Source organism: Syngnathus scovelli, chromosome 3, assembly GCF_024217435.2.
Source record: "Syngnathus scovelli strain Florida chromosome 3, RoL_Ssco_1.2, whole genome shotgun sequence".
In the NCBI taxonomy this organism is placed as follows: Eukaryota; Metazoa; Chordata; class Actinopteri; order Syngnathiformes; family Syngnathidae; genus Syngnathus; species Syngnathus scovelli.
This window is the reverse complement of record NC_090849.1, coordinates 12,963,613-12,987,217: the sequence shown is the minus strand read 5'-3', so window position 1 is coordinate 12,987,217 and position 23,605 is coordinate 12,963,613. Positions and strand designations below refer to the sequence as shown.

The following is a 23,605-nucleotide window of genomic DNA, read 5'->3' as shown; positions in this document are numbered from 1 at the left end:
GAATTTATATCTTCAATTAATCAAATAATGTTTAACTTTATCTTTAGTCGATTGAATTATTTTTCTCATTTTAAATAGGTTAAGAAATACTCATTGTTATGTGTAGTCTATAATTAATGTTGCTGTAAAATGCATAATCTCAATAGGCTTGTGTGATCTCAGTAAAATTGTGCTTTTATTGCTTATGAAGAACAGTTCTCGTCTCAATCCCTTTGCGCTACAATTTCTGTTTTCAGCTAACGCAGTCTTGAGTAGTTACTTAAGCCCCATTGTGCTATGCTTTTGTTCATTTAAAGTATATCGACTGTCCGGTGTATTTATTGTATGCTGTCAGGGTGAAGCACTGATTAGGTCACTACAAAGAATCACCTCTATCTTAAAAGAGAAAACGATTAACAGGCGTCTGCTGTGCAAGCTTGTCACCCCAATGTAAAATATTTTTCCCATCAGTCCACATATGGCCCCCACTACTGCAATTAAGTTCCTGATATAAAGTGTGCTGTTAGCTGTTGAAACATATAAGCAGTTGGCTGAATGAGAAGAGCAACAGACTGCGTTATTGGATACACAGCTGGAAGCGCTGAGAGTCTCTCATTTGTAGTGCAATGATGGGAACATAAACAACATTGTAATCTCTCCAACTGCAGTGATGTAATCAGCGGTAAAAACAAGGATTAAGCCTACATTGCTGATGCAATATGGCTAGTTTCAATGATAGCACTTTGTTGTCAAGATCCCTTGCAGTAGCCTACGTAAATGCGGGATGTCATCATCTGTGTCACGAGGGGTGTCCAAAGTTTTCCAGCAAGGGCTGCAGGCTGAAAAATCAAAGGCTTCTGCTTAGACTGTCTTCATGATTAGTTTATTAAGCATGATAATTCTAATAAAACTGTGTCGATTTCAGCCACAACATCTAATAATGTAATAATGTGTCATTCAAAAGCTAAAAGGGGTATCAATTTAATGTTGGGTTTATTATTGAGGTTAAAACGTAGGGGCGACTTTAGTGTCACCACCAAAAACCAAACGTTTTTGGGAGTGACTATAAATCTTCATTTTAGTAATGCGGTGTGCCCAGAGTTCTTTGGTAAACAAAACAACAACAAAAACATTGAAATAAAATATTTGCAATGGTGTTGCATCTGTGGGTACTTGTAACCCTTGGGACTGGTGTGTTTGAAACAGCACTGAAGATTAGAATTAGACCTCCATTCTGAGTTGAAGCCTTAACATAAAATTTTCTTCTTCTTCCTCGTTTGACACAGGCAATTTTTTTAGCCACAAATCCCTATCTAATATTTCAAAGTCTCCGAGCACATTGTCAATAATGCATCACTTATTTTGAAATTCTCACGTCTGTCATGCTCGAAAAAAAAATCCCGGTAATTCCACATACCAATGACAAAACCTAAAGGAGACACATCAACTGCGCAACAGCCCTTCCGGCTCTAGTGGTTGAAACGTGGTAATGCGCCCTTATCTTAAATGGGTTAAAGCAGTGGTTCCCAAAGTGGGCGGTACCGCCCCCCTGGGGGCGGTGGAAAGATCTAGGGGGGGCGGTGAGGACGAAGGGGGCGGTAGGGGGGCGGTGAGGATGAAGGGGGCGGTAGGGGGCGGCAGTCCGAAGTCAGAAGTTGAAGGGGCGGGGGGGCTAGGAATTCATTGGGGAGCCAAGGGGGCGCTAGTCTGAAAAAGTTTGGGAACCACTGGGTTAAAGTATCCTATTTACACTGATCGATTATTGTGAGGATGTTGATCGGAGAGGTTGGCTGCATGACCAATTTGTGAATTGGTTGTGCAAGGGTCCATTTAGCAGTGTGGACAAATCGCCAAGCCCTTCGTTAATATTACTATTATGCCCAATGGTGGCCCCTGAAGCAGTTCTTGTTGAGTGAAAAGGCCCCCAACCTTAATGTGCTTGTATATTTCTGATGGTGGATTGCAAAGGTTGGGAAGATCACAGAAAAGATAAGTGCTACTTACCAGTCATTCCAACAAGATAATTAAATTCACCCAGAGACATACTCTATAAATAATCTCTTTCTGTTTCTTCACGGCTGGTTTAAGCGCCGGTGCTGAGCTTTAACAAGGCCGCTTTTGTCCTAGATAAAGCTTTCAGACAGTAACCATCAGTGCGATGTAAGATCGCTGCCTGCCTGAGCATAGAACGCTGCCGCAGGGGCATTTTATCAGTCCACCAGCAATCACACATACCCACAGAGATAGATGGGCTTCTCAGTGCTCTCTGTGGGATGTCCCTCACCCGAGATAGATGCTGTCTCTCTTCTGACTGGCAGCTTGGCAGAAAAATAAAAGGAACAATAAGCAAAACAAAACGGCTACTGACAGACACTTGCCTGCAATATATTGTCATCTTGAAACCTGCCCCTCAAAATTGCAAAGATTGATACAATCAAGGAAAAGGCTCAAAGAATACTGGCATGCACACAACGCACACATAAACATTTACACGATTCTGCACATGTGCACACGTGTAATATTTATTTTTCTAAGACAATGGCCGTTTGAACAAAGTCAGGGTGATAGATTAACACAATATCATGTTGCCTTTAACCAGCCTGTGGAAGAAATGTGTTTTAAAGACTTATTTCTTCCATTCTAGCTCGTGACAGTGGTCCTTATAGACATGACATTTGTAAACCGATACATATAATGGAGTTTGGGAATTGGTCCATTGAGTTGTCATTTTCATTAGGGTTCAGGATAAAACTGATGTAATGAAGTGTGGTTTTTGAAATGCACTCTTAACTTTAATGTTGTTACACATAACAATCATCCACATCTGTCAAAACATTACGTATTATTACTGGGCGCGTGTATCAAATGGGAAGTCCTGACTTAAACTGTGACGCCGTACAGCACAGGTATCAAACTCAAGGCCCGGGGGCCAGATACGGCCCGCCACATCATTTTATGTGGCCCGCGAAGACAAATTGTGCATCAAATTCGTGTGTCATTACTAGAATTGCAAATTGTCTTCACTTTTAATAATATATATATATATATATATATATATATATATATATATATATATATATATATATATATATATATATATATATATATATTTTAAATATTTGACCAGTTTTTACTCGTGTGATTTGAAAACGAGTTATTTGCCAGTTTGTTTTGTAGCTTTTACTGTATATAATATGAGGTGCTCATACATTTATTTGGGTTGACAGTCATAATGGCCCTCCGAAAGAAGCTATGACTACAATGCGGCCCACGAAAAAAATGAGTTTGACACCCCTGCCTTACAGTAATGACGCCTTACAGTAATTTCATCATTTCGTTTGAATGTTAAAAATACATGACATTTTACTGGTTCATAAGTTCAGGATGCTACATATTTGTCCCATTTAAGGCTTGATGATTCTGGCACATTAAACAAGCAATTCTGTTGAGACTTGATGTTTTGAAAGAGGGTAGAAAATACCAAACATCTTAACCATTCATGGGAAGTGAATGCTCCAACACACCCACACCGTTTCCACAAATTCACATGAAGGTATCTGGGCTCATATTAAACTGTAACTTTCTTTTACACCACCACTTGGTGAATTTCCGTTACCCTCAGAAATGTGCAAAATGCAAATCACAAACTGGTTACATGGAAACAGAAATTTGAGAAATATCGAAAAAAGCTTTTTACGCTCGGGTGAGGTAATTTTTTTAGACGTGTAAAGATAGAAAAAGTGTAATGGAAGAACATGTTTTTGTTTGTTGTTATCATAGTTTGCAGTGGTATGGAACTGCAGATCATGTTGAGTTGTTTCAGTAATTTTATTTATTTGCTATTTTACTGCTGCATTGGAGGAGTAGCATATTAGCAACCCCTCTCACCACTGCTTTGCTATTCTAGAAATTGCATCTACAGGACTTTAGGATGCTGCCATCATTAGAAATGTTTCATCATTTTACCACAATTCATTTGAACTGTTGATTGTGATTGGCAGATGAATCAAGGTTTTATTTCTTCAATGTTAGTTTTTAGTTTGTGTCTATCCATCTATAAGGCAATAGCTCTCTCACAAACTCAGTGAGTCTTGTTGGCATCTGACTGGATTTATTGTGTGTTTTGTTGGGCCATTACTCAGGCCACGGCAATCACAGACACACCAGATTCCAGTGATTCGGGTTTTTTTTAAGGAAAAGACAAAAAGCTATGATGTATATATCACTTACCCAGCAGAAATAAGATAACATTTAAAGAGAATGAGTCTGGAGACTAGAGGACTGTTTGCTTAAAGGACAGTCAAGATGTTGCGGTGTTATGATTTGAGGTAAATGCCACACTAATGTCAACTCTATCTGAACTTATAAACTGAGTCAGCTCGTAAAAGAGCAGACATTATTATAGGGCTCTCAAAGCGGACAAGACTATCTGTTTTGATTGTCATTTGTTAACACCATTAAGCATAGACATAAAGTACAGGTACCCAGTAATGAAATCATACTGGCCAAGAGAGTAGGTACACCCACACAATCTCATGACACTCGGTATAATAACAGGACAATGAATTATGCCTAAATGAAGCTAAACACATGCACGCAACACGCACAAACACTGGTTAAAAATGACATAATGACCTGTGGCACAGAAAAGGATGAGGAAAAGCCATCTCAAATAGCCATCTACACAAGGAGCAAATCACAGACCGTAGCCACAGGACACGGGCGCAAAGCCCCTCATGACCACTGAGGCAGAACCATGTCCACGGCCCATTACAGCTCCCAATCCAGAGCGCACCCTCTGAGGAAACATTCAAAGCTAATTCAATAATATGCCAAAAAAGCATTTAGAAAAAAAAGCAAAGAAAGCAGATGGTTTAAAACATACATAATAGACTTAAAAGTATAAAATGAGCAAACAACTAAATTCAAAAGATAAGTCTTGACACTGACTCTGGAGCGAGGCCATGCAGGTTTTTTTTTTTTTTTTTTCCCTCCACGGTAGCTAATGTGAACCCAACCAGGACACAATCAGAATGTGGCAGGTCGAGAGGCAAGGTACTGCCATCTGTGATCTGAGCCTTGGGTACTTAGTAGTCCCCACTGCCTGACATCAGATACCATGATAGAGTGTGAGAAATTTGACAACGCCACACTATGTTTTGGCAAACGGAAGCATTAAGAATGTGTCGACAGAAGTCAACAAAGATCTACGTACCTACCTACAGTGCCTAAAATAAAGTTGTTTGTTCCTGCTCTTTCTTTCTCCTTGTGTGGCAAAACCCACCCAGGCTGTGCTCAAAATATTGCTATGGAAAGTGTAATGTGGAAAAAGGAGTCTTTCCAATGTTGCTCAGTCGGATTTATTTCCAGCTGTACTTCATTGATTTGTGGCTTGACTCTCCAGGAGCCAGTCTTTTGACTGTCAGTTATATAGATATTAATAATGTAAGAAGCAGATTGCCATGAATGGAATTGACTTCTCTCACTTCGATCTGGGCTTTGGTTTGGAAGGTGTGCTTAAATTGCTCTGGTGGAAAACAAAATGGGAAAACAGAGAGATACTACTTGGCTGAAAATTGGGACAGAATTGTCTGCTCCAGGTTTATATAGTGTTTGAAAGGGAGTGGACCTTTTAACGTCCACATACTGATTTTTTATTAAGGACTCCAGGGGACGCCTGGTCGCGTCAGAATGGATGAGGTTCAGTGCAGTCCCCAGGAGAGCCAGTCAAGATGTGTGCTTCACCTCATTTTATGCTCATTGAATGTGATTGTTTGTGTGTTTTTATCGTGGCTTTAAAAAACACAATATATTGAGTCAAGAGACACAAAACCAATTGAGCTGTGACCTGGGCTTGTTTTAGCTGGCTATGACACATGGCAGCTCAACACTCGCTGTGCATACATTAACACTCGCTCCAACTATGACTCAGTGTGCTGATTTAGTGCTCTGTACAATATTTTGGAGCGTGTCCGTGGAAATGTGTGTGCCATGTTCCAGAAGAATATTTGTTGGATCTGAAGTCATTAGTGTTTGATCTCAAATTCTTCCACACCAAAGTCATCCAGCCTTTCCTTTATGGATCTTGGACTGGAACTCAATCATGATGGAACAGAAAATGACCTTCTCCAAAGTTGGAAGCAATGAGTTGTCCAATATAGCGCTTTATAAAAAAAAAAAATCATTCCATCCATCCTTCCAGATTTTTTTTCTTAGTTAAATTGTTGTTTTCTGTTTACCGTATTTTCCGCGCTATAAGGCGCACCGGATTACAAGGCGTACCTTCAATGAATGGCCCATTTTAAAACTTTGTCCATATATAAAGCACACCAGATTATAAGGCGCATAGAATAAATAACTCAACGTTGCTCAAACCTTAATGTAGTCACAATATAGTAACACTCGAAATAGTGAAAACAATAACAATATATCAATAACTCAACATTGCTCAAATGTTAATATCACACAACACACAAAATAAACACGTAAAGCTTACTTTAATAAATTAGTTCTTGTCCACAAATCCATATTGGTCCATATATAAGGCGCACTGTCGGTTTTTGAGAAATTTGGAGGGTTTTAGGTGCGCCTTATAGTGTGGAAAATATGGTACTTGCCTTCTTATGATTTTTGTTACTGTACATTCGAGATGTGTTCTCTTTTTCTAACCTTCTATGAGTCATCAAAATATTTATTTTTCCTGTGTCGATTGACTCAAATATTCTTTTGTGTGTGCTCCCCTTGGAGCTGCGGGGAAGACTCAGCTGTCAATTTCAGATTACAGCATCCCGTTGTTGAGGAGAGAAGGCATTGTGTTTATCTGCAGTGACAGCTGGCTGCAGGCAGCAGGGGAAATAGATCTGTCACTGCGCCTAGTTTGTCCGTGATCTGGCATCCGATCACACCGGCTATAGTTGGGCTGACTCCTGCAAACCTCGACACTGCCATGCTTCTCTTGTCCCCATACCTCTCTTTCTTTTCCTCTTTGGATGTCAGCAGGATTTCTTGAAACATTAGATGTAGCTTGTATTGACTGAAGTAGTATTTGTCTGTCCAAACAATGATCCCTTTGCTATCTCAAATCGTATCATTTCCAAATACTGTATGAGTGCAATGTGGACAACATTGTTTGGACATTTGTACTCAATAGCTACAGCTATGTTTGGCTGTGACTAAGGCTTTATACATTGGAGCTGATGCTGAAACATTATTTGCCACTTCCATCAAAGCCTTTTGTGTTAGATTTGGTATAAAAATCAAGCGAGCTAGTGTTCAACAGCCCCAGCCTGTCTACCCCAAAAAAACATCACTATTGTACTGAATGCCTGTTGTTACTTCTCCACATATGAAAGACTTGGCAATCATGCAATGGGAAAAATTATTATGCAATTAATTGGTTAATTATTTTTCATTGACTGGCCTTACTGGCCCACTGTCTGTAAATATTATTTTCCGCTTTGCTGTGAATTGGGATTAGTGCCTCTGTGTCACAGTTAAAAATATAGTTTGTAACTCAACCAGAACAAAAGCTAAATCAAGTACATACATTTTATCCAGTTAAGCAGGTGGTCTAAATCTCCAGTATGCCTCGAGCATAAAATGTAGGTCCAAGGAGTGTTGATTAGCTGCTATTATTATTCTCACCCTGAAATGATTGGACTTAACAGAATTTTATTTTATGCGCTGCTTTTTTTATTGTAATGCTCCATTGGTGAAAACTATTATTTATAAAATGTTCAACTTGAGATTTTTCCAGACGTTTTTAGAATATAGGCCACCTTTATACAACTCAAGTCCGAGAGTGTTTATTCATTGTTTTTTTCATGTCAGATGTTTGAATTTCTGCATACATGTTAAAGCAATCCCCGTTTATTGTAATTATTGCGACACCAACGACTAAATGACACTGTCACTTGCAGATGCACATCAGCTTTTAAGTGTATTTGTAATATTCCACACTATATTTGGGTTGAAAATATGAGGGACTAATGTGTCTACACTGATTACAGTAAATGCACACTTGACTGATGTTATCAACCTCATTACTTTGAGAGGCACGCAAAAAAAAAAAAAAAAAAAACAGCCCTGAGTTCCGCTGTTGAACAAGGATGACAATAAAAATTGAAAAAAAAATCCTTATTTATTTCCTTTTGACAACTTAGAGGATTCTTTGTGAAGATGTTTTTTTTTCAATCCAGGATGTTTGATGTAGCTCTCGCATAAAAAATAATTATGGTTTTGTTAGGGACAATTTGCAATTTTCAGACAGTCCTCCTCACGACCTCGCAGTTAAGGCTTCACAGGGACTGCACATTGCTGTCTGTGCTTGTTTTCTGCCTGTTCAGCAAGATGAATCACAGTTAGCCCCCCTGCTCTTAATTTTCTCAGATAGGGGGGCTCTTGTAATGAATTGCTGTCCCTGCAACAACCATGCTGCCCTCTTGTTCAGGGCTTCATCAGGCAGCCACATGGAGATTTGACACACGGTTCATTTTTTTTTACTTCTTGCGGTCCATTTTTCGGTGCTTTGTCATGATACAAGTTAATTTAGCTCAGCCCTGTGCATGTACCACAGTAAAACACACACGGTCCTCTGGGGGTCTTGCAAGGTCCACAACAGAGGAAATTCCTCTATTTGTAAACTCCAAGGTTTGTTTGCTTTTAGCTGTTTCACTAAGCACTAGCCGTCTATTCGCACTCTTACTGCAGCGTTTGATGTGTGTCTCTACTTGTGCAGCGTTGTGTTGACATTTGACCAGAGTGCCTCTGTAATCAGTTTTTCTCCTCTTGCTGCCTGTGAGCAGGAGCTGTATAAACATGTCTTTCCTCCACGGGAGGGAAATGGATCACTCCTCATTACGGGGAAGGCTAGGAGACGGGAGGCGCGCAGCTGGGTGATTCTGAGAGGAAGCAGGCGTATATGTAGCATGTGAAACATATCAAGATGCGGCAACATTTTGTGCAGAAAATTGCTGTCAGCAAAAATGCACCTCATATTCACTACTTGAAATCCTTATTTCAGATTGGTAATAGCAACCAGAAGTGCTACAGTACATTAAAGGCTGTAATCTGCTATCAGACACATTATTCAGACCTACTTGGTTTCTGAGACAGAGATACTGGTGCATTGAAGGAACTTGAACCTGAAATGCCTGAACACCTATTTGGTTTTTACATGCTTTGTCTCTACTGTCGATGCTACAAGATTGCACCTAACCTGGCTAATTGGAAAGTAGTAATTGGTGTCAAGGAAGTGTACGGAAAGACTAAATCCTTGTGTATGTCAGATAGTTTGGCCTAGGTTGTTAGTCAAAGTTAAAGAGAGTCTTTCCCATAAGTCCATGGACATACATTTTTGATTTATTAATAAATAAAAATGTATCAGCCATTTAATTATATGGTTTTGTTGCAATATGAATAATATCTGCGGAGCCTTGGGGGAGGGAGGGGGGGGGTTCTGATTTTGAGAAAGTTTCTCGCCCGAATGAGAAATGTATTTCATATTTCATTTTTTTCGTCTCATGCCACTTTAAGGGCTTCGTAGAAATCAGCTGAGGAGAGCAGCTAGATGGAATATGAACATGTTATCAATGTAGTATATATAAGAACTTTAAACTTGCCACTTTCCCCACAGGCTATATTTTGTCGTAAATGCAGTTACTGGAACATATCCATCAATCCAAATGATTTAACTAGAGTGCATCTATTTAATGAGTTACTCAAATCACAAATTAAGAAAACTTCATTAATCATTCAGTATATACAAATGTGATGTGTGGGCTTGCTGTCCTGGAGGTGTTTTAAATGTTCATTAAGTCATTCACTTTGTATATGTAAATGAGGAGAATATGCAGCTTTGTAAAAGTGCCTTGCCAGCTGTTCATTTAATATAGATGAGAATGAAAATGTGGCATTATGCAATGTAAATAGGTGGCTACTTAACGTAAATGATCCTTTGCTTGCAGTGAATTATACATTAACAACATTAAGGAAGCAACTTGTTAGATTTACATAGTCAATTTATTTTCTGTAACATTGCTAATTCCTTGTGACAATTTCACCAATTAATTGTCCTGGTACTGCACGCCATACAAACATTTGTGATTTACTAGTATAGGTTCAATATTTTACAAAGATCCAAAAAGGGCAGCCCGGTGGAGCACTAGTTAGCACGTCCGCCTCACAGTTCGGAGAGTTTGATTCCACCTCCGGCCCTGCCTGTGTGGAGTTTGCATGTTCTTCCCGTGCCTGCGTGGGTTTTCTCCGGGCACTCACACTTTTCTCCCACATCCCCAAAACATGCACGGTATGCTGATTGAGCACTCCAAATTGCCCGTATGTGTGAGCGCAAGTGCGGATGTTTCTTTTTTTATCTCTGTGTGCCCTGCGATGGGCTGGTAACCAGTTCAGGGTGTCCCCCGCCTACTGCCCAATGACTGCTGGGATAGGCTCCCGCACACCCGCGACCCCTGTGGGAACAAGCGGTACAGAAGATGGATGGATGGATGGATGGATGGATGGATGGATGGATGGATGGATGGATGGATGGATGGATGGATGGATGGATGGATGGATGGATGGATGGATGGGCAAAGATCCAAAAATGCTAAATTGATTACCGTATTTTCCGCACTGTAAGGCACACCTAAAAACCTCCAATTTGCTCAAAAGCCGACAGTGCGCCTTATAATCAGGTGCGCCTTATACATGGACCAATATTGAGCCACTACAGCAGGTGTGTTCAAACTCCGGCCCGCGGGCCAAATGTATATATCTTATGTATGGACAAAGTTTTAAAATGGGCCATTCATTGAAGGTGCGCCTTATAATCCGGTGTGCCTTATATATGGACAAAGTTTTAAAATGGGCCATTCAATGAAGGTGCGCCTTATAATCCGGTGTGGCTTATAGTGCGGAAAATACGGTAACTAACTGTAACAAACTGCACGTGCGGCCTGCTCAAGATCCAGTTTGTGACAGAATCAGGCTCTTAGTCTCTGCCTATCCCTCTAGAATGAGTTGTCAGGTGGTTGCATTGCCAGCCTTGACTGCAGACATCTCTTTCCTCTTGACACCCTTTGAATGTTTCTCTCTCTCCCGCCTGATGAAATGGCTCCATTTTGAGGCCTTTGGCAATACCTTTCTCTTTTTTCCCCCCACTCTCTCATCCCATCCGCTACTGTACCTGTTAAACACAGGATTAGAGTGCACTCGGCAGGGCACAATTATACTGCAAGCAGTGTTACATGCAGAGCCAAACACTCTGTTCACTTGTATGTCACTACCTGGCGGTAATTGTATTGCTGTTGGCCTCTGGTTGATGAGTTGCCAGGGTAATTGTTTTACTGTTTGACCTGTTGTTTTCCAAAAAGCACTCTGGTCAAGGAGCATAACCAGCCAGATGATATTTGCGATGATGTCTACTATAATCTTCTTCCTGTTTGTGTTTTGTAAATACTGGATGAATATGATCAACTCTCATTTTGCGGGTAACGCGTAATAAAAGTCACATGACTGCTGTTAGAAAAGTAACGCATTCTATTAATATATTACATTTAGGCTGTCACAATTTAATATAACAAGATTCTCAACATTGTGTCTGTAACATTATTATAGTTGAGTAATGTGAGAGTTTTGGGACCACAATAAATATGTACGCACCAATTGTGGAATGCAGTCGAACAGATGTTTTACAAGATGTTCCGTCTATGATATAAACCACCCTCTACATGATTTCTTGCCTCTCAGAGAAACTCTCACGGGAATTTGGAAATGCGTTGGAAAATTTTGTTCCGTCAATTGCGGTATGAGAAATGTTGCTCGTTCTCCCTTTCTATTTATCTCAACCCAGTTAGTAGTGGCAGATGGCCACTCTGCACTGAAGTGTGGGTCGGCTTGAAGTTTTTTTTTTCGAGATTTTCACCTATTGTTTTCTCATGTGTGATTTGACTTGATCTGTTGATAAAGGCAGCAAGGGATTCTAGAGAGGTTGTACTGAGCCTAAGAATAGTTCCGTAGTTATTTGATGCAACATTACATACTGTAAATAAAAGTGAATTCAATTGAACTGAAATTGAATTTGATAAAAAAGCATGCAGACCACTGCAATTACCGTGATGTATGCTGTCTGTGCTGAGGCGTTTTTATAGACTCAAATCAAGGAGAGTAGTTAGAGCCGCAATGTTTTTCTTTCTTCTCCTCCCCTGTGTTCTCTTTCCATTAAAGATCTCAGAGAGCCATAATCGCGAATGCCGACAGGCCTGCTTCCACTGTCTCCCCATGTTGGTCATTGTTTTTATGTTTCTTGTACAAATTGATCCTGTTAAGTACGTCTTACCTGGAAATGTTTAAATTCACATTTCTTCCCTGTTTTCTGACTCTGATTTTCTTATGACTAATTGTACATGAGTGTACTAGCTGGTGGAATGATTAATTTTTAAAGTTCATACCTGGATTACTCAGAGAGGGGCTTTTTCTCTTTAAATTCGGTCAAAGATGTATACTGAAAGAACATGACACAAATACTGCAAGTGATTCTTTTATATTTCTAGTTACAACCATTAGTCCTATAAATCCTGTGATGAATGACATACGTATAAAAGAATGCTGTGACATTTATAGTTTTTAGGGATTAAAAGACCAAACAGATGTAACTGAGACAATTACAAAACTAAATATGTTTGTAGGGTGTATGGTAGTATTTTCTACTTAGGAGTAAAGATTTCACAATATATTTGGAGAGGCCTCAAGTAACTATGTTTGACCTGTTTTCCTTAGACAGGATCATACACAGATTTGTGAAGAAGAGAAGGTATTTTCTTTAGATGGACACAGGACCATTTCCAAATAATTTTGCCTCTTCTTTGACTGTGGCTGAAATTCTTCAGTTGTCTGAGTCGATTTAGACCTTCCTCAGCTAAAAATCAAACACTTCTGTTACCCTTTGTAAATATTAAGAAAGGATCTTATTTTTTCATTTGGTGTTTCAGTGAACAGAAATTACAATGTCTGTCAAACTGACAGAAAATTAAATAATGCAAGGAAAAATAAAAATCTAAATTGCACTCTTCATATGTGCAATTTCCGTCTCTGCTGTCTCATTTTCCTGACAAAATTCAGTCAGTTTGGAAATATGTGGAACTGATTGTTTTTATTGAAATGTATGTTAGTCACCATCAGTAGGGATAAGAGTTGCCAAGGCAACACTTCCTCTCCCTGGAGAGTGTGTGCGTGTGAAGAAAGCCGTTCGAAATGACACCCGACTGTATTTTGGGCTGCGGTGTGTGGGCCCAGTAGCAAGCAGGGGGCCTCTTGTGACAGTGGGTGGCAGGTTCACAGGACATATTGGTCACAATGTCTTTCTACTCACCGCAATCTGTCTCCATGGAGGGCCTTGTTTAAACTGTGGACAAAAATGATTTTTTTGTAGAGGAATGGAGGGAATAAATCAGATCAGTGAGTTTATTATGAAGTGGTGTCGAGGGTGTGCGACTCAGACTTCAAACAAATTCTAAAACCTATGGTTAGCTTATACTATATGTAATAACTAGTCATTTTCATCTCTAGTTAATAGTATATGTAGTATGTTTGCTATGGCTATGCCAAGGTCTGGCAAGAAGCAACACGTTATGATTCAATGTTGCAAGCGCATTGAGTTGACGTTAGCCTAGTCAATATTGTGTTATCTCATATGTTATTGTTTAGGACCAGCTCAGTGGGCTAGTGGTAGAGTGTCCCCCCTGAGACTGGAAGGTTGTGGGTTCAAACCCCGGCCGGGTCATACCAAAGACTATAAAAATGGGACCCATTGCCTCCCTGCTTGGCACTCAGCATTAAGGGTTGGAATTGGGGGGTTAGATCACCAAATGATGCCCGAGCACGGCACTGCTGCTGCTCACTGCTCCCCTTTCCCCCAGGGGGTGGATCAAAATCACACAGGGATGGGTTAAATGCAGGGGACAAATTTCACCACACCCAGATGTGTGTGACGGTCATTGGGACTTTTGCTTTAACTTTATTGTTATTTGAAGTTGGAGTATTTGTGTCATATGCAATATGTGTAATTCACGCTAATTATTTTGTGGTCAAGTACTACTGATCACTTTTAACAGAGGCTTAGGGGAAATCGCTACTGTGGTTGTAACGTCACTTCACGAGCAAGTGGAGCGTTTACGGGCTCGTACATTACAGTACTCCGAAGTACTTCTCTGACTACAGCAACACTCAACAATAAAATGCGAAACAGTTCATGACACCACAATAAGTTATCTGTTTCTACAGCCAGTTATATAAATAATCAAATTAGTCAAACACAGTTTAATCATCTTGCTTCTTTCGTCACTCCTGCATAATGCATTGCAAGTAACTATATTATTGATTAAATAAGCATCCACTCACAGACACCCTTACTTGTAAAGTCAAATGAACAGGAACATATACGGCATTGATTAACAAAAGTTAAAAAGGATGTACTTCATTTAATCTTCTTGCAGGCCCATTATTCAACATTGATCACTGACGAAATGTCTGCCTTCTCTTGTTCACAGGCTGATAAGCCTTTTGACACACAATGTGTTTTTTTTTTTTCTCTCTCTCGCTGGTGTAAGCCACTGATTATGTGCTTTGAGTGAGACAGGGAGGAGGGGTAATGAGTGTCTTAATCAAAGGGTTGTTTGATGCACCTGACAGCAGCATCCGCTGGTAAAAGTCTGCTTTGGTGTCTACGTGCTTGTGTGCTTGGCTGGGACGGCATGATAAAAATCAATCCTGTCTAAAAACATGACAAGTCCCTGAGCTGCTGTAATGTGTACACAATCAGTCTGACAAGCGAGCAATAAATCCATGTACTTACTCTTCAGACATCTAAAAAGTGTCAGTGGTGATGGAAGACTAAAGTCAGTTGCATTTTCTCTGCTATTAAATTCCCTAAAACTCTGATGTGCTGAAGTGTATCCCTTGAGACACTGTTGCTGTTTGCCATTGTGTTGTGTCACAGTGGGGATTTCTTATAATGAAAACTCTCATATGACTAGAAACAACATGCGCCTTGTATCGTAATTGAGTTACACAAGTAGGCTTTGCTGTTCTGTTGCTACTGGTAACACATTTCTTACTCTGTTGTCATATATCCCCTTTCAGTGCTTTATTTTCAGTGCTGCAATATTGCAGAGCGAATGCTATCATTTTGTTGAGTATTTGAAAAAGTTCACTCTTTAAATTTTTGCATGTAGAGGAGAAAAGTGTCTGTTTCTGAGTTGCCTCCTTTTTGTGATGCTGAATATAAATGAAGAATATAAAAACTTTAAAGGAATGTCCATGATGTGCCTCTCGTGCATGACTGAGATGGCTCGCCTCCGATTGTGAAAATGCATCTTACACAAATATAAATCATTTCATTGCAGTTTAAAAACGAGATCAGAGAAGTATAAGTTGCAAAACATATAGCCTATAGCTCATACAGCCTAAATACACTGAAAATTGATTTGACTAATTCCAGCAACACCGTTCACCGAACCCTAAATGGTGAAGTTTATTGATACCCCAGTTTTTAACAATTCATCCCCAGGCCCAATTTTTGCTCTTAGTCTTAGATTCTGATAATTATCACACACATTATACAATGCCATATGGTACCAGTCATAAGTATGTACCCTATTTTCTGGACTATACGTCACTTTTTTTTTTTCATAGTTTGGCCAGGGGTGCGACTTATACTCAGGAGCAACTTATGCGCGGAATTATTAACACATTATTATATCATTACACATGTTATATTCACACAAAACCGCAAGAGGGCGCTCTAGGCCTGTAGAACAATTGGAACTGCAACTGACGATGAGTCTGACATAAGCGACATAAAAGAGGAAGAGCCGCATTGTCTACATCCGGTGTTAGCGGAGTTGTTTAAAAGTGACACAGAGGATAAAGATTTCATTGGATTTAGTGATTTGGAGTGACACGGATGGTTTGGTCAACTTGTTAGCATGTTATTTATGCTATAGTTATTTGAGTAAGTCTTAATATGTTAACATGCCAGGCACGTTCTCAGCTCATTGTTTATGTGTCAGGTAATGTTAGCATACCGTACAATTATTCAGCCTGTTGTTGCCTCTATTTTATTTTTATTTTAAATTGCCTTTCAAGTCAACATCTGTTCTCGGTGTTGGATTTTATCAAATACATTTCCCCCAAAAATGTGACATACTCCACTGCAACTTATACATGATTTTTTTTTCTTTATTATGCATTTTATGGCTGGTGCGACTTGTACTCCGGAGCAACTTATAGTCTGGAAAATACGGTAGCCACCATGTGAACTTGACCGTGAGAAAGAACCACAGAGCAATACTGTATAAAGTTCTTTCCTAACCATTCAGTAACATCTTGTTTAATCTGTGATTTGCAGGAGTCCCCTCTTGCTCTAAGTGCAAGTCCAAATTTTGCTGTGCTGTTTATCAGGCGCCATCATGGTAATGCAAAGCCAAACTCACGCTGGACAATAGAAGGGTGGTGGTGGGGGTAAGCAGTGGTTACCCTGACCAAAAATTACTGCTCTAAACAGGGCTGTTTGAAATGATGATTATGATGTAATCCTTGATTCAGACACATGTTACAAGACATGTGGCAACTGTTTCAGTGTGAGGAAAATTGGCATAACACATCTCCTTTAATGTGAGAGAGATGTGCTGATTGCAGCATGTGACTTGAATAATGGCTTACGTCAGAAAATGTGCTACATGCTAAAAGCGCATTGCTTTCTACAGGCACTATTATGTGCCATTAGGGAGCGTAACCCAAATTTACACTCACTATTTATTCAACTTAATTTGAATTGTGCAAAAATTGATGTAAAACACATTTCTCCCAAAAGGGGAATTTATATTCACTTTGTTTTCCTTACACTAGGCTCATTTTTTAGATTCTTCTGGCTGATGCTTTTTTCATGCCTCGTGAACAATCCTTGCAAATAACTTCAGTGCTGTTGACATTCCTCTTTGCAGAAAGCTCTAAGCTTATTTTTTCTGAGCTGGTTCTGCACTGTGGACATGAAGTCGCCAGCAATGGTAAAGCCACAAATAGTCTTACATCCTTTTGTTGCCTTTATGGAATCTTTGCAGATTTTTTGGTGTTTTTTTTGTCTTTCTTCAGCCAGAGTGATCTCCTGTACTGTTGCCAGAGCAACATAATTAGGTTAAAGTAGTTGAGAGGTCTTTTGTACCCTCTCCTTATCTACTTTTTCTTGTCCCCCTCATCTGTTTGTTAACCCAATCTGCCATCGCCTGAATTGAGATCGACTAAGGGAGACTCACAATTGTTCATGAATCTGCCAAATTGTTTTGAGTAACAGTATTGACTTTACATTTTATTTTAATTTAATCCCACTTGCACCATGAAGCAGAAGTGGACACTTGTGGTGGACCACATTTACTAAATACTGTGTTGAGAGTAACGTTGTCTCTTCTGTTGTGCATGCTATAGGGATGCAATTAGTTCACACCCTGACTTTGATGAAAATGAGGCACACCACACAAATTGGTTAGGATAAAACTACTTCCTTCCATCCATTTTACAAAGTTTCAAACGGCCGATTCTACCAGCGCAAAGTCCAGCAAAGTACCAAAATAAAGAAAATGCCACTCGTGCCCGCATTTACACTACCATATTTTCTGCACTATAAGGCGCACCTAAAAACCTCCAAATTTCTCAAAAGCCGACAGTGCGCCTTGTAATCAGGTGTGCCTTATATATATGGACCAATATTGAGCCACTACAGCAGGCGTGTCCAAAGTCCGGCCCGCTGGCCAAATGTATATATCTTATATATGGACAAAGTTTTAAAATGGGCCATTCGTTGAAGGTGCGCCTTATAATCTGGTGCGCTTTGTATATGGACAAAGTTTTAAAATGGGCCATTCATTGAAGGTGCGCCTTATAGTCCGGTGTGCCTTATAGTGCAGAAAATACGGTACTTTGCGCTAGTCTTGCGCCTGGGAAGCAAAATAGGGCCCTGAAAAGTCTACTCTGGCCTTGTAAGTTTGTGCCGTTTGTATGTTCTTTTTTTTATGTTGTGTTGTTTTTTATGTTATGTACGCGTGTGTGTGTGTGTGTGTGTGCGTGTGTGTGTGCGTGCGTGCATGCGTGTGTGCGTGTGTTTTGTCAATTTTTCTGACATTTTCCTGCAGTCATAAAATATATATGCACTATGTTAGGTTTGTTGACAACTCTAAATTGCCCACTGGTGTGGATCTGAGTGTGAATGGTTGTCTATCTCTATGTGTCAGTCCTGTGATTGACTGCCAATCAGTCCATGGCGTACCTTGCCAGCTCGAAGAGACTGCAGCTTCCCTGTCACCCTGAACAAGTTCAGTGGTACTGACAATGAATAGATGATGCTGCTGGAGTGTACCTCCTCCTGCTCATATAATAATAATTCTCTTTGACCATAATCTAGCACCCTGTCTTCCATATAAAGTGCTATTTTGTTCTGCCTGAACACATCAGATAGGAACTGACTCATTGTACATTATTGCTTCTCTATGGTCTTATGCGGGCATTAGAAGTGCACTGGAATGTGGTGTGTGGGGTGAGTGGTACACATGAATAATTCAGAATATGCATGTAATAATGTTGCTTATTTATATAGATGATGTAAAACTGGAATGATTAGCGTATGATCACTTATAATTAATATAGGTCTGTAATGCATGACACCCTTTCCTTAGAAACACAATAATTGCTTGTGGTAAAGCTTTGTTACTTTGCTCTCAGCCTTTCTGAATGAATAATGTAGGTCATTACACGATGAGCTTAAGTCTGAGGGTCACAAGTGGTTTCCATTTTGCTCTCGACTCAATTCTCTGTAAGAGCCAAATTACATTAATGGCAACCAGAGTGATTTTTGAATTGCTGCTCTGATATTCGGGAGAGATGTTATCCATATGCATAAGATCATCAGTGACCACATGTTTAAATATTTGTGTAGAACTAAATTCCTGGTAGAGGATCCACCTATGGGGTAAAAAAATGTTCATTCCTATTTGGAATTGTATACATTTAAAAAATATACAGTATGTATTGTTGTAGTCATATTTGTAGTTACCCTAATTGACAAAATAAGAGTGGCAAACTCTCAGTATGATACATTGCACTTTTACTCCACGGAAAACAACAATGACAGCTTGACACATCATAGCCTGCTAGATGAAGATAATTAGACCAATCACGACTAACAATATTTCAGGGGGTGAGTTTGAGGGGAAAACTATCATGTAAGACACCCGACTGTTACAAATAGTGTTTGAATTCCAATAAACAAACGGCATTTCTAAGCAGGCCATGACTGATGCGTGAAAGGAATGATTAGTTAAGGGAACTGGCTTGGTCACAGTCAGTGTAAGTGTAGCGCGAGTGTATTTTTGTAGTGTGTAAGAAGCAGACTTTCAGTTCATATCATAAGCTCATTATATCACAGCCATAAAGTGATTATGGCTCCAGTAAAGCATTGTTCTGCTGTTGACAGGATTAACCATGACTTTAGAGAGATACTGATTATGGTAGCTTTCTGCTCAAGTGTTTTCTTGCTTTGTTGAAGCAAATACTAAGTCGGACTGTTTGCAGCTTGCCGTTTTACTGTTGTTAACTTTCTTACTGCTGTTATCATTGTCTTTATTCCTCTTCGGATCGTATAAGGTTCCTGCAATGTACAGTAGTTATTCCGGTTCATTGAATTCACATTGAATTTATGTAATGGCTGAATAAACTTAATTTGATGAACTCATCACACACGATTGTGAGCGACACATTACAAATGCACACTTGAATGAAATATTTACTTTGATATACCGAGATAACAATTATAGTCATTGGAACATGTGGTCTCTGCCCAGTTTGAATTATCCGAATCATTCTCTAGCTGAATGATTTTTTGAAAAGGTCATGTCCTCACACGGCATTGTTATTGTATCAAGGTTACTAATGTGCTTTCCGTCTTTTTTTCCCCAGAAGAAAACGGGCCTTCTGAAAACACAAGAGAAGGAGCGGTGGAAGGAGAAAAGGGTCGTGAAACGGCCCAAGGAAGATGAGGAGGTGGAAGAGGAAGAAGAGAATGTTCAGCCCATTGTCGATCCACTGGAGAATAGATTTTTTCATCATGCACAGCGAGAGCAGGAGAGGATGAACGAGAGGCTGCTCAAAAAAACATATTCCAAGAAGAACAAAATGGTCAGTGTCCTCTTCTTCAGATTTTTACGTGGGCATTTGCAAAAACTTGGCGGTTCTGCACTACATACGTTACAACAGGGAAGGTATTTTTCATGTGAACTAGTCACCGTATGGTCCCCAAATCTTGTCCCAAAACCAGATTGTTTCAGACTAAGTTAATGCTACTACTAATAAGTCTCTTTAGATAACGTCCTACCCCACGACACGGCTTTGTCCCTTTGAGGCCAGCCTTTCCCAAATTTATAGGGAGACTTTTAATTTGGTCACATGTTAGGATAACATGCTTTAGGCTATTTTACTATCAAGTAAACATGAAATTTCTTGGCGGGGCTTGGCAAGGTGATCACCAGTGAATGTTATTCTTTGCATCATTGTGTTCATGCGTTCGTATTGCTGTGATGTCGCTGATATGCAAGGAAGTCACCTATTGGAGCCCAAACCAGACATGAGATGAGATAAATATTGTCAGACTTGGAGTGTGGATGGGTTTGGTTTTGCATCACATGATGCAGTTGATTGACGTCAATATGTATTCGTTTTGCAAGAGAACCTACAAGGAGGAGCAGAACACACACCTAGATGCACATTTTCAGTCACCCAAAGTTAACTGAATAGCTTATGTGCTGTTCTGCTCATGTACCAACTGCAAGTTTTTTTTTTTATTTATTTAACCTTTATTTACCCAGTCAATCAGTATATTCCCACATGCCATCACATTTTATTTTTATCCATCCATCCATCCATCCATCCATCCATCCATCCATCCATCCATCCATCCATCCATCCATCCATCCATCCATCCATCCATCCATCCATCCATCCATCCATCCATCCATCCATCCATCCATCCATCCATCCATCATCATCATCATCATCATCATCATCATCCATCCATCCATCCATCCATCCATCCATCCATCCATCCATCCATCCATCCATCCATCCATCCATCCATCCATCCATCCATCCATCCATCCATCCACCCACCCACCCACCCACCCATCCACCCATCCACCCATCCACCCATCCACCCATCCACCCATCCACCCATCCATCCATCCATCCATCCATCCATCCATCCATCCATCCATCCCCTTTTTCTTCACTGGCATGATCCGATTAAGCGACCACAAAGTCAATCACCAAACTGGCTCCAAAGTTGGGGTCACCAGTGACCTATATCCGGGCGAGGGAAAACAGTTTGTCTGGTTTCATACTTAGGACCTTTTCAGAATGGAATAAAGCCCCAGACATTATTTTTTTTTCTTTAAATCTTACATTATTTACTAATTGAAAGTTTAATTTGTTTTCATAATTGTAATTTCAAGACAGTTGGTATAGGCTCCAGCACGCCCACGGCCCTTGCGTAGGTAAAATGGAATTCATAATCTGCATCGCAATGCATCTAAGAATGGATTGTTTCTCCCACCACTATTGACTGCTGAAGTGTGTTTATGCAGAAAGGCCCTGTCACTGTTCCCGTGAGAGATAGCTTGTCACTGTTAACAACTTGTTTAAATGGACGGATGTTTTCAAGTTCCTGTCTGAGACCATTATCCACCAACGTTCTATTGAGGAGGAGGGGAATTAGAGCAGAAAAAGCCAACAAAGTAAAACAACTAATAATGTAGACTCTGAGCCTCTTCCTCAGATAAAAATATCTCGTACAGTCCCAGGGGAAGTTAACATGACTGCAAATTGGTTTGGCTGCAATATTTAGTTTGTCCTAAGTCAAAGGTGTCAAACTCAAGGCCCGGTGGGCAAATACGGCCACATCATTTTATGTGGCCCGCGAAGACAAATTGTGCATCGACTTCATGTGTCAATACTAAATTAAAAATTTAGTTATTGCTAGCAATTTTTAATTCTATTTGTTTTTTTAAATATTTTAACAGTTTTTACTACTCTGATTTTAAAGCTAATTATTCATCAGTTTGTTGTGTACTGTATACAATATAAGGCTTTGACAATCATAATGGCCCTCCGAAGAAAACTATGATAGGGCCCGCGACAAAAATTAATTTGACACCCCTGTACTAAATAGACATATCAAGCTGACAGAATTGTGGCTCTCGGAAAGATCAAATAGACTGCAATGACTAAATCACATCTATCTGTACAGTGCATTTTAAATCATAGAAAACATTCTTGTCAGGACATCCAGCTCTTGCCATAGATGAGATGTGCACATAGACTGGGTTGTGTCATAATTCATATTTAATATGGAGAGAGGAATCATTATCTGTATTATTACTCTCAATCTCATGATAATTGTGTGAATGAGCTCAACTCGTTATTCACAGGCCTTGAAGATGCACAATTGTCATCTTTTTGACTATAAACACCAGCACACTAGATTTCTTCTGAAAGGAAACAGATGTGCTTTAATTTCATCTTTAATTTTGGGGGGATTTGTGCTACATCCAAGTCAGGTATTGCTGTAGGTATTGTCACAGTCAGTCTAACTCAGGCCGGCGAGCTGCATCATGCACCCTGCATGCTAACATCCAATCACAGTCATTTGTAATAGGCATTTTTAGGGATAATACCTTTTGAATGCATGCCTTGTAAATAGATGTGACCAAAGCTTAATTTGGATTCCAGCACTGAATTGATGTAATAGTAATGCTTTATGTTTGCTGTAAAAAGATGCTTGCAGGATACTCAGCGTCATGCCTTTGACCTTCAACACGCTTCATTCGAGCTATGAATAACACATAACGCTGACCCGCATAAGCACACACACACGCACGCACACACACACACACACCACTGTTGTCCATTAGTGCTACGCTACACACACGCTGCCCCACGTTAACAATGTTACATTTGAAAACCCTCCAGACACCATACTCTATTATTCCAACCCTCCCTCGGGCAAACCTCTCACTACAAGTTCAGCCTGTGGACAAAAAGGGGTGGCTTGAGAGCTATGATGAATGCAAGAGCACTAGTGGCCATTGGCAGTTGGGGAGTGTGATCAGGATGACTGATACTGCGAGGCGTGCTGTTGCTTGGCATGGCGCCTGAGTGGGTGCAGCTCAGCTCAGGATACTCAGAGACAATTTGTAGCCACATTCATCTGCCTGTAGCCCATTTCACTTGTTGATCAAGTCAATCTGCACCATGAGTCATTTTCACTAAACTAAGCCTTGATAACTGTATTTTATATCCATAGCTGTACAGTAAAGATATTGCTGTCAGATAACCAGTAGATACTATAATTCCTGTACTGTTTAATAAAACAGCAGGAGAGATGCTTTCTTCATAATGTTTTGTTATTGATTTTCTGAGAAATAAGCTTGCTCACTGAGTGTGCTTTTGTACTGAATATTCAATATATTTTTGCAAAAATAAAATAGTAACCTGTTTTAATTAATCTATAATTCATGTAACAATGTTTATT

General features: G+C 39.8%; 1 protein-coding gene across 8 annotated transcripts in view; it reads left to right on the top strand.

Moving 5' to 3' along the window:
* fbrsl1 (fibrosin-like 1) overlaps window positions 1-23,605 on the top strand; it is a 228,393-nt gene that overhangs the window by 31,761 nt on the left and 173,027 nt on the right. For all 8 annotated transcript variants that reach the window (XM_049763971.2, XM_049763970.2, XM_049763969.2 and 5 more), the window contains exon 2: window positions 19,981-20,199. In XM_049763971.2, the coding sequence (XP_049619928.1) occupies window positions 19,981-20,199 (219 nt within the window). The remainder of the gene's footprint in view (window positions 1-19,980; window positions 20,200-23,605) is intronic.